Raw genomic sequence first — 12,054 nt, forward strand, 5'->3', positions numbered from 1 at the left:
GGTTTTTTTTTTTTTTTTTGGCTGATGCTGAATAAGCTTGCTTTCTTGCATCATATGCCTCTACTAATGCTAATGCTAAATGCTAATGCTCTTTAATGACAACCAAGGATCGGATGTGTACACTTCTACCTCCTTGCGCGTATTTTAAATTCTGTTTTTTTTTCTCTTCATTTCCCCCCTTAGTTTCTTAGCTAACAATTCAACCTAAGCACTAACCACCCCTTCTCAATATACCACTGCAGATTTATTCAAGGTGAGTACCTTTGATATTATATATTTGGATCTTAGAAAGGCTTTTGATACTGTTGCACATGGAAGACTGTTGCACAAATTGGAGCAGTGTGGTATTGGAGGCAAATTGCTGCTATGGATAAAGGGATGGTTGAGGGGGAGAAGACAGAGTGGTAATCAATGGACACTGCTCATCATGGACTAATGTTATTAGTGGAGTCCCTCAGGGCTCAGTGTTGGGTCCATTGTTGTTTTCTGTATTTATAAATGATATTGATGATGATATAGCAAGCTTAATGTCCAAGTTTTGCTTACGATACATGCAAAGGTTGGCAGGGTTGTTAAGGACACTACTGACAGTATGCTGGTGCAGCAGGATCTGGAAAGATTGAGCAGATAGGCTGAGAGGTGGCAAATGAAATTTAACATTGACAAATGAAAAGTACTACATATAGGAAACAGTAACCTCAGAGCAACGTATCAACTCTGTGGTACTACACTGACAGTGGTAGAGAATGAAAAGGACCTGGGGGTAATTGTGCAGGCAGATATGAAGATTCTGAGCAGTGCAGATGGGCTGCAAGAGTAGCTCATGGTGCCTTGTCAATGATATACAGAACGTTTTCTAGCAGTGATAAGCAGGTGATTATTCCCTTGTATTAGGTAATGGTCAGGCCACACCTTGAGTACTGTATACAGGTCTGGAGGCCTCATTTCAAGAAGGATGTAGAGCTGCTGGAACGAGTACAGAGAAGGACAACAAGATTAGTGAATGGAACAAAGGGGTGCTCTTACGAAGAAAGGCTTAAGTTTTGCAAATTACAGTGTCTGGAGACTAGGCACCAGCGAGGTGATCTGATAGAGGTGTATAAAGCCTTGAATGGTTTGAGCATGCTCAGTGCTGATGGAATTCTTCCTCTTGTTCAGAATAATCACCTGAGAGGGCATAAATTCAAATTGAGGAAAGACAGATGTAGGATAGACGTGCGGAAATTTACCTTTAGCCAGCAGGTAGTTGGTTGGTGGAACAGGCTTCCATCCCTTGTTGTGGAAGTTGATAGAGTAAATAAATTTAAGGCTCAGCTGGACTGGTATTTCGAATGAACGGAAGGGTGAAATGGGGGTGGGTTTTTTTTTTGGCTGATGCTGCATAAGCTTGCTTTCTTGCATCATATTCCTCTACTAATGCTAACAAGTAACTACAGACCTGTTAGTTTAATTTGTGTTCCGGAGAAAAATCACTGTTTAAAGAAGCATTGCAGGATCATCTAGACAAGATTGCAGTAATAGTTAAGACACAGCATGGGTTTGTTAAAGGGAGGTCTTGTCTGACCAATTTGATTGGATACTATGATGTGGTCACAAAGGAACTGAATGCCAAAAATAATTTTGATATCATATACTTGGATTTCAGGAAAGCTTTTGATACTGTTGCACATGGAAGACTGCTAGACAAATTGGAGATGTATGGCATTAAGGGTAAGTTACTACAATGGAAAAAGGGATGGTTTAGTGAGAGACAACAGAAAGTGGTATTCAATGGACACTGCTCTTCATGGACAAATGTTATTAGTGGAGTTCCCCAGTGTTCGGTTCTAGGGACATTGTTGATTTGTGTATTCATCAATTATATTGATGAAGGTATATCAGGATTAATGTCCAAGTTTTCAGATGATACATTGGTTGGCAGGGTTGTTAACGACAGTAAAGACAGTATGCTACTGAAACTGGATCTAGAGAAGTTGGGGAAATGGGCTGAGAAGTGGCAAATGAAGTTAAAAATTGACAAATGCAAAGTACTTCATATGAGTAGCAATAACCTAAGAGAAACGTACCAACTGTGTTGTACTACACTCAGGGAAGTTCAAAATGATAAAGACATGGGGGTAATTGTGCAGTCAGATATGAAGTTCTCATATGGTGCAGTCAGATATGGGCTGCTGGAGCAGGTCATGGAGTCTTATCAATGATATATACAGGAATTTTGCTAGCAGGGACAGGGAAGTGATTTTCCTGTTGTACAAAGCAATGGTCAGGCCACACCTTGAGTACTTTGTACAGGTCTGGATTCCTCATTTTAGGAAGGATGTAGAGTTGCTAGAACAAGTACAAGGAAGGGCAACGAGATTGGTGAGGGGAACAATCGGGTGCTCTTACCAAGAAAAGCTTAAGTTCTGCAAATTGCGCTGCCTGAAGAATAGACACATGTGAAGCGATCTGATTGAGGTGTATAAGGCCTTGAATGGGTTGAGAAAGGTGAATGCTGATGGGATTCTTCCTTTTTCTCAGATTAAGAACCTGAGGGGACATAGAGTCAAATTGAGGAAAGACAGTTGTAGATTAGATGTGCCGAAATTTGCCTTTAGCCAGCGGGTAGTTGATTGGTGGAACAGACTTCCATCTCTTCTTGTGGAACTTGAAAGCCCAACTTAATTTAAGACTGAGCTGGACAGGCATTTGGAATGAATGGAGGAGTGAAATGGGTGGATTTTTTTTTTCTGGCTGATGCTATATAAGCTTTCTTTCTTGAATTATACACCTCTGCTAATGCTAAAAAGTAGACAGTGATTCTCTGTATGGTTCTTTTGCATTGAAGGATGACTTTAAAAAAAAGAAGCCATTTTATTCAGAAATATATGACTAAGGTTGAATTTTCCAGGCAAAAGCTAATGCTTGACTTGTATACTGAGTCAAATATTTATATGCCAGAATATATGGTAGTTTGTTCATTGATTATTAAAATATTTTTCTTTCTTTCTTTCTCTGGTAATAAATTTTCAATAAAGTGTGGTTCTTTATATTGCAAAATTTAATTCTTTCTTGACATCATGTAATGTAGCTAGCCCCCGTCCTCTTTATTTTATTTGTTTATTTTTCTGTAACATGATGTTGGAATATACTTTTTTGCATTATGTATGTAGTATTTATATACATATTTCAATATAAAACTTCCATTTACAATTTCAGGATTCAAAGCAGCGTCCATATAAAGTATGGAGCTGTGACAGGAAGAAAAGAAAATCTGTCATGGCATCAAACTTACGAGAGCTGAGGGAACGAGGTAGGTGATTTAGTAATGAAATTTTTTATCTAACTTTTTAATTTTTGTAAATTTATCTAATCTGTAGTATGTGAAATATCATAAATTTAAATAAATACACCAACCGTTTTGATTAAAATAGTTTAATACTGTAAAAATATAAATATAATAAAATGTACCAAGCGATACAGTGGATACTGTAAAATAATATTTACAAAACTGATTTACAATAAAATAAAATTTATTACGAAAATGTTAAAATACAATAAAATACGAAAATTAAAAGCGATAAAACAATGATTGTAGCTTTCGAGGGCATCTGCCTCCTTTCTCAACAACAGTGCTACTTGGGCAACACATCCTTTAGTATCAGGTTCACGGCACCCATGGCCGACCAGGCGCATGTTCAGTATTACTTTCACATGCACCAGAACCGGAAGTGGCTCGAGAATGTGGAAACGTGAGGTGCTTATCTCTTGCAAGGACTACAGCTTCCAAGATGGGGTGGAGCCGAACACCCCATCCCTATTCATGCTACTGTTTTCGGACGAGCCAATCCACAAACTCTCCAACCACTTATGGTCCCAGAACCTCTGTGCCCGGTCAAGGATGACAGCATTCTCGGGGGAGACTTGGTTCTGTTTTTCCCAATAATGCTTAGCAATCACGGACTTATTGAACTCTGCGGTCTGTATGGCTCTCGTGTTCCCCCAGACGGTCTTTTAGTCGCTGTCCTGTCTCCCCCACATAACACTCCCCACTATCCGGGCATCTGATCTCATATATAACCCCACTACTAGAGTCCCTAGCAATGGGGTCTTTGACCTGTGACACTACTATGTGCAATCTCCAGCCCGGAAGTTGCACACAGCCTGCCTGAAAGTCACGAAGCATCCTTGCGATACGATCTGATAAGCCCGGATAGTAGGGAATATAAACTGTGGTGGCGCCTCCGTAGCCAGGTGGGAAGAAGCAGCAGTGTGTAACGCACGCTTCTTGATTAGACCGGGGTTCGATCCCGTCACCACCAAATACGGGGATGCGGAAAGATCAGGGAATGATCACCGCATATTCCCGGAGCAATATGGCCTTAGTTGCTAATGCTCCTAAAAACCAAATAACAAACAATAACATAACATAAACTGTGGTGACTGGAACGGACGCGTTGTTTCATGATTAGATTGCACGTCTCTACTGTATTTATCAATGACTCTCTGGGGGTAACCGCATTTTATAAGGTCCGTCCTGACTTGCTCAGTTTCTTTCTCTCTCTCTCTCTCTCCTCAGAGGTACTACAATGTGTCCTAACCCTACCCAAAAGTGCCCTGGCAACACTATTTTTATGCTGTGCAGACCTGTAATGGGTGTACTGGCTCCTACACATTGGTTTCCTAAAGATTGTAGTTCTAAGCCTGGAGTGTTCTCTGTACACCATTACAGCCCTGGGGGTGATGCTGGGGCCAAAGTTCGGAAAGCTATATATTTTGCTTGCTGATTAGTAAGTGCTAAATATTCTGTGTGATACGCAGGAGTTCTTGCTTCCGTTGCCCAAAGCTGATTGCCAGTATCTAGGCTCACACCTCCTCGTGGTCCGTGGCGGGCAGGTAGGGCTGAATCCCCTGCCTGGCTAAGTTGAGCCGGACTAGGGGACGAGGCTTTCTTGTTTATCTTGACTCAAGAGGGGAGTTTCAAATTTTTCTCCTCTTGAGGTCCCTTGGAGCATTTCCATGCCTTTGGTTTTGCTTGTTAATTGAGTTAAAGTTGAGCATTTCCGTGCCCTTTCGGATTGCTTATAGTTAATGTTGAGCATTTTTGTGCTCTTGGAATTGTTAAATTAAAACCGAGTTGAGTTGAGTACTCTGAGGTTCGGATTTTTAAGATAACCAGTTGAGTTGATTGAGTTGCCTTGTTAAAGCTAACTATAGTTACTCCTGGGACCCCACCTGTTTAACTTGGGTGGTGGAGTTTTTATCACGTGGATAGATTTTCGCGTGTTTTAATTTCCATTAAGTTCGGTCTGGATCTGAAGCTCCTTGCTCATTTATAATATTGTGTAAATATTGTAAATATTTAACTGTTCCTCAATTTTGAGGTGCACCTTTTAATTGCAAATAATTGTTTTTATGTATACAATGTCTTCATCTAGTGATGAAGAGGATAGAACAGATAAGGAATCGTTGATGGTTATGGACGGGGTCACTTATGATGAACCTGATGGGTTAGTGACGGCAGAGTTGGTAGCACAGGTACAAGGACCAATAGAAGAAAATATTTTTTTGGGCAAAACTTTGCAGCGGACATCAATTAAGACTAGGTCTTTGTCTCTTCCAAGTACTTCACATACTCATAAGGAATCTAAGAAAAAGAAAAGGAAGCAAGGGGAAATGACCTCAGATTGTGGTGGCTTAATCGATAGGGAAAAGTCTAAGAAAAAGAAGAAGAATATAAATAAAGTTAATGTTAATGAAAATTTTGATTATGTTTTCAAGGCTAGAGAAGAGCTTAAAGAGTTTCTTTGGGACACAGATAGTAATGTACCAATGAAAGCGATAAAAACAATATTGAACATTTGGGATATTGTTGAAAAGAAGGCACATCAAGTACATGTTGAAAATGTTTTATTAAAGGAAAAGTTGAAGAAGAAAGTGGATTGACATGAAAGTTATTCATCTGTAGTGTCAAAGAAAGTGAAAGAAAGAGTTAGTGTTCCAAAAGTTATAATTATAAAAGCCACCTCGAATAGACATAAAACTAGTGATGAGGTAAAAGTTGATATATTAAAAGAGGTAAGACCTATGTTAGCGACAGTTAAGGTCAGAAGTATAAGACCTATTAGAGATTGTGGGCTGCTTATAGAAGCAGATACAACAGATGACCTAATGAAAATCAAGACTTGTTCCAAATTGCAACAACTCGGATTAAAGTCTACTGTGCCGAAGCCGATTTATCCGAGGATTGTCATATTTGACGTTGAATCGGATATTGAAAGAGAAGAACTTCTGAGTCAAATTTGGCAAGGAAATTTTAAAGAAAGTTTAACTGAAAAGAAATTTAAAGAGTGTGTGGAGATATTAACGGTTAATAAAAATAAAAAGACACAGTTGAACAATTGGATACTCCAGGTGAATAATGAATTGTGGGATAGATTAAGTGATAGAACACGTCTATTTATACGGTTGTCCTCCTGTAAATTTAAAGAAGTTTTTGCAGTTGTTCAATGTTTTAAGTGTCTGATGTTTGGCCATGTCGCAAAGTATTGTAAGAGGGAAATGCTTTGTGGACACTGTGCAAAGTCAGGTCACACATTTAGAGATTGTGCAGACCGAAGTAATGAGCCTACTTGTGGAAATTGTTTTAAGAAGGGAGTGAAGGCTGTACATGTTGCAGTGAGTAGGGAATGTCCAGAATATATTAAGGCGACTGAAAATTTTAAAAAGAAGATCAATTATGGATAGAAATATCAAAATTTTGCAACTTAATGCACAACGTTCTAAGGCAGTCGCCGCCCAGTTGCATAAAGCAATGGAAACAGAGGACGTGGACATCGCCTTGCTGCAGGAGCCTTACTCTGTGGATGGTCAAGTGAGGGGATATCCTGTTGGATATAGAATTGTTTATGAAGGTAATAGACCTACAACAGCATTATATTTAGAAATAAAGAGTATGTGATAACTAGAATAAATTCTATGTGTAGTGAGAAATATATATGCTGTGAAGTGATATGTAATATTGGTAGGTTTTATTTTGTAACAGTGTACTGCCCACCATCTGAAGAAATAGAGCCATATATAAGTTATTTAGAAAAGTTATACAGAGTGTTGGGTTCTTGTGGCGTGGTGGTGTCCATCGACTCCAATGCTAACTCTCCCCTATGGGGTAGTAATGTCTCTGATGATAGGGGTCAGATACTAGAGGAATTAATTGCTGCCTCTGGGTTAGAGGTGGTTAATGTTTCAGGGCATGGACCTACCTACTCGTCAACGCATGGACAGTCATTTATTGATTTGACGATGGCAACTTATTCGGTCGTGCATAAAATTAGAGATTGGAAGGTGATCGAGAACTTAACTACTAGTGACCACAGTGGCATTTCCTTTAATATTGAAAGTATTGATAATGTAAGAACATATTATGTGATATAGATAGATTTAAGATAAATAGTGCGGCATGGGCCAGGTTTGACACTGAATTTGAACAGAATGTTATACAGGTAGACTGGACTCAGTTGTCATCGGAAGAAATGGTTAAAAGTTTAACTGAAATGATACAAAAGTGTTGTAATAGGTGTATGAAGAAAAGGAAGGGTGTGAATAGGCCTGTGTTCTGGTGGACAATGGAGTTGACTCAGAAAAGAAAAATAGTGTTTAAGAAAAGGTGCCAATTTCAAAGACTTAGGAGATCTGGTGATAGTGAAATGTGTGAAATCGTAAAAGAACAGTATAGAGTTCTTAGACGTGACTACGTTCATGCCATCAACAAAACTAAGATTGAGAAATGGAGAAAATATGTATGTGAGCAAGGATCTAAGGATCCGTGGAATTCTATTTTTAAATTAATTAATAACAAATGGCAAATTTTAGATGTTTCATGTTCTATAGGAGTTGTGGAAGATGAGACATTGACATGGGAAAGGTCTGTAGACCGGATCCTGGATGACCTCTTTCCGGATGACCTAGAAGAAGAAAATGTTTTGCATAGGCAGATTACTGAAGCAAATAGCAGGTATAATTCCCTTACATTAGAAGAACCTTTTACAAATGAGGAGGTGGGGAATGCTGCATCCCTTGGGTAGGCAAATCGCCGGGCCTAGATAAAATTGAAGTTGTTGTAATAAAAAGAACTTATGAAAAATTTCCTGAAGTATATACAATAATGTATAATAAATGTTTAGAAGAGGGAGCTTTCCCGTCGTGCTGGAGAAGGGCACAAGTTAAATTATTAATCAAAAATATTCATAAATTGCTAAATGAGACTAGTTCATATCGTCCCATTGCTCTCCTTCCGGTCATGGCAAAAATTTATGAACGGTTATGTGTAAACCGATTGATGATTAGTTATAATAATAAAGGCCTAGCATCAAGTAAACAATATGGTTTCAAGAAAGGTCTTTCGACTGAAGATGCGGCCTATAAATTGGTACACACTGTGGAGAGCTGTGGGATGAGATATGTGCTGGGCATTTTTGTCGATTTTAAAGGTGCCTTCGACAGATTATGGTCGGGGAGCGTCCTTAATAGGATTAGTAGGACAGATTGTTCTAATAAAATATATTCTGTATTTAAGAATTATTTTAGTGAACGACAAGTTGTTGTTAAAACAAGGTTTAGTGTGGTGAGCAGGAAAATATATCGAGGTTGTCCTCAGGGCTCGGTGATAGGCCATTTTGCTTGGAATATGGTATTCGATGAATTTTTTGAATGAGGAAATACCAGATGTTGAAAGTATCGCCTATGCAGATGATTTGGTTATGATTGTCTCTGGTAATGCCAGATCACAAGTTGAAAGTAAGGCTGATGAGGCTTTAAGTAAGTTAGCAGACTGGTCCAAAAAACATAAGTTGTTAATATCTATTGAAAAGACTGTCCAAATGTTATTAAAAGGCAAACTGAGTATGAATCGGGCTCCTACTGTGAGGCTTCTGGGCGATGCAGTTCTTTACGTGAGAGTAAATAAACATCTTGGACTCAAAATAGAAGAACGGTTGTATTTTACCGAACACGTTAAGTATTTAAAAGAAAAAATTCGGACACTGTATACTAAGCTCTGGAGGTTGGTGCGTACTGAATGGGGGATAAAGGGCAGAGCCATAAATCTATTATATGAGTGTTTGGTCCTTCCAATCATAACGTACGCCTCTGGTACTTTGGTGCACAGGATACCAATCGTAATAATTCAAAAGCATTTGATCCAAGTGCAAAGATTTGCATTAGTATTAGTATTAGTAACGGCCGCATGGTGCAAGAAAGCCTATGGCTTATGTTGCACCAGCCAAAAAATAAAATAAATCCGAACAAAACAATGATAAAAACAAAAAAAAAAAAAAAAAACTAAATAATAATAATTAATAAAAAAAAAAAAAAAAAGGAAATTAAACCTATCATCCTATGCGCTTCCCTTACCCGAAAGTACTATCTAGATGACCTTTGAATTTCCCCAAACTGTCGGCCTCTACCACCCATGAAGGCAACTTATTCCAGTAATTTATAACTCGCTGGCTAAAATAAAACTTCCTGCAGTCCAATCTAAAGATTTCCCCCCCCGTAACTTGAATTTATGTCCCCTAGTTCTAGCATCATTTATAATCTTGAAAATTTCGTCCTCATTCATTTTACTGATGCCTCTCAGAGCCTTAAACACCTCAATCAAATCTCCTCTAAGGTGTCTAGTTTCCAAACTCTGCAACCCACATATTCGAAGTCTTTCTTCATAAGGACGCCATTTTGCCCATCTCACCAGGCGAATTACCCTTCTTTCACCCTTTCAAGAAGCTCAATGTCTTTCTTTAGGTGCGGTCTCCATACTTGAACACAGTATTCCAAGTGTGGTCTAACATAAGCCTTATATAATGGGATTATCACGTCCCTATCTCTACTTGCAAAAGTTTGATAGATCATCGATAGGACACCATGGGCCTTCCTTGCAACCTGTTTACAATGCTCAGAGAATTTCATGTCTGACCGTATCGTAACACCCAAGTCCCTTTCCTCCAGTACTGGGTTTAGTTGAACTCCACCAAGTGAATAAGTTTTTTTGGGATTACTGTTTCCCAGGTGTAATACCTTACACTTTGTTGGATTAAAGCATAGCTACCATTTTTCTGACCATTTTTCTGAGTGACCCTTTCGAAATAGCGAACCAGATTTGTTAAACATGATTTTCCCTTTACAAAACCATGCTGAGTATCCTTGAGAATTTCAATTCGATCCAAATGATCCTGAATTCCACCCTTGATCATTGCCTCCATGATTTTCCCTACTACTGAAGTCAGACTGACAGGTCGATAATTTCCAACTTCACTTTTAGAGCCACCCTTATGTATGGGAGATACATTTGCACTTTTCCAATCCAAGGGAATCTCCCCAGAGTCTAGTGATGCTCGCATAATTAGCCTCAATGGTTCAATGCACTCGCTTGCCGCCTCTCTTAAGATTATAGGGTATATTCCATCAACTCCAGGAGCCTTACTGGTCTGTAGGCTCAAGTTTTTTCATTAAATAATCTTGCGAAATTTCAATATCATTAATTACATATTTTTTAACTTCGTTCCCACAATTTCCCATTGCCACAAAAGGCTTTTCATTTGTAAATATCGATGCAAAATAACTGTTGAGTTCATCTGCAACGGCAGCTCGTGTATTTATTACTATCCATTTTCCCTTATGTAAAGGTCCGATCTGGTTTGTCCTGCTCTTCTTGGCATTTATATATGTGAAGAATTCTTTATCCCCCCTCTTTGCTCTGTTTGCTAGTGATTTCTCATAAACTGCCTTTGCCTGTCGAACCTTTTCTGTGGCTCTATTACACATCACCTTGTAGCTGTTATAGGCTTCAGTACTTTTTATTGCTCTGTAACCTTTCCATGCCACCTTTTTCTGCTCAAGTAATGCGGCAACTTCACTATTCATCCAACTTGGAATCCTGAGGAGTATTTTTTTTAATGGTATATACGCATTCAAGGCATCTGTGATTAATGTTTTAAAAGCGTACCACAGTTCAATATTCATTCTCTGCGCGATATCTACCCAGTTAATAGAGGCCATGTAGTACCTTAAGGCATCGTAATTTCCTTTTCTGAAATTAAAACCCATTCCTTTGTCTTTTACTTTTGCTACCTCTCTCGTCATCATCCACCGTAGAACTCCGTGATCACTTCCTGCTACTGGTTCCTCTGCTGTCAGCCCTGTTATGTCATCTGATTCATGTGTGATGATGAGGTCTAGGATATTCTTTTCTCTAGTACTTTCCCTGACATGTTGATACAAATAACAGTCATCTAGTTGATTTAAAAATTTTGTTCCCCATGTCGAGTTTCCTTCCCATTTACTCCAATCAATTAGAGGCAAATTGAAATCACCCATAATAAGGCATTGACGCTTACTTGCTCATTCCATTTGCATGTAGAGGCTTTTGTCGTAATCTTCACAATCACCTGGTCTGTAGATTACTCCTACTCGCATTATACCTTTGCATCCAACTATCTCACACCATACAGACTCTATATTAGCATGTGAAATGTCTGAATCCGGGAAAGCTATCGTCGCACTCAGGCTGCTTCTGATAAGAAGCATTACCCGACCACCCCTTCTATCTAACCTATCCTTCCTAAATACATTATACAAGCCGTACTGAAACTCATTATCCCCCGTTATTAGGAATAACTCGACCTTTTCGAACTATCTCCTCAGAGGCCTTGCAGGTGGTCTCGGACAGGGTCCCTGTTCAGTCAATGGTTTTGCTGGCAGGTCTGCTGTTCCTAACAAAAAGAAATATAAATAGAACATATTTAGGTATAACATCTTGTCCTGATAATACAAGGACTTATTCAAAATTAGATGTAAAATTAGAAAAGAAAAGGATTATGAAAGAAATTTTAATTAAATGGCAGGAGAATTGGAATATGTCTGATAAAGGACGACAGACCTATGAGTTCTTTCCGAGTGTAGAAATTGTGGATATGAAGAAGAAACCATATCTACAGTTTGGATTGAACTCAACGTTTCTATTGACTGGACATGGACTTGCCTTGAGGCTAAACCAGTTGGGGCTGGTGGACAGTGGACTCT

At 38.9% G+C, this 12,054-nt stretch overlaps 1 protein-coding gene across 1 annotated transcript in view; it reads left to right on the forward strand.

Moving 5' to 3' along the window:
• Drep2 (DNA fragmentation factor-related protein 2) overlaps nucleotides 1–12,054 on the forward strand; it is a 228,130-nt gene that overhangs the window by 60,493 nt on the left and 155,583 nt on the right. The window contains exon 2 of the mRNA XM_090373086.1: nucleotides 3,199–3,292. Within this exon, the coding sequence (XP_090229212.1) occupies nucleotides 3,199–3,292 (94 nt within the window). The remainder of the gene's footprint in view (nucleotides 1–3,198; nucleotides 3,293–12,054) is intronic.

The sequence above is a fragment of the Mastigoproctus giganteus genome, chromosome 5 (genome assembly GCF_048544385.1).
Source record: "Mastigoproctus giganteus isolate SK-2022 chromosome 5, ASM4854438v1, whole genome shotgun sequence".
Classification (NCBI taxonomy): domain Eukaryota; kingdom Metazoa; phylum Arthropoda; class Arachnida; order Uropygi; family Thelyphonidae; genus Mastigoproctus; species Mastigoproctus giganteus.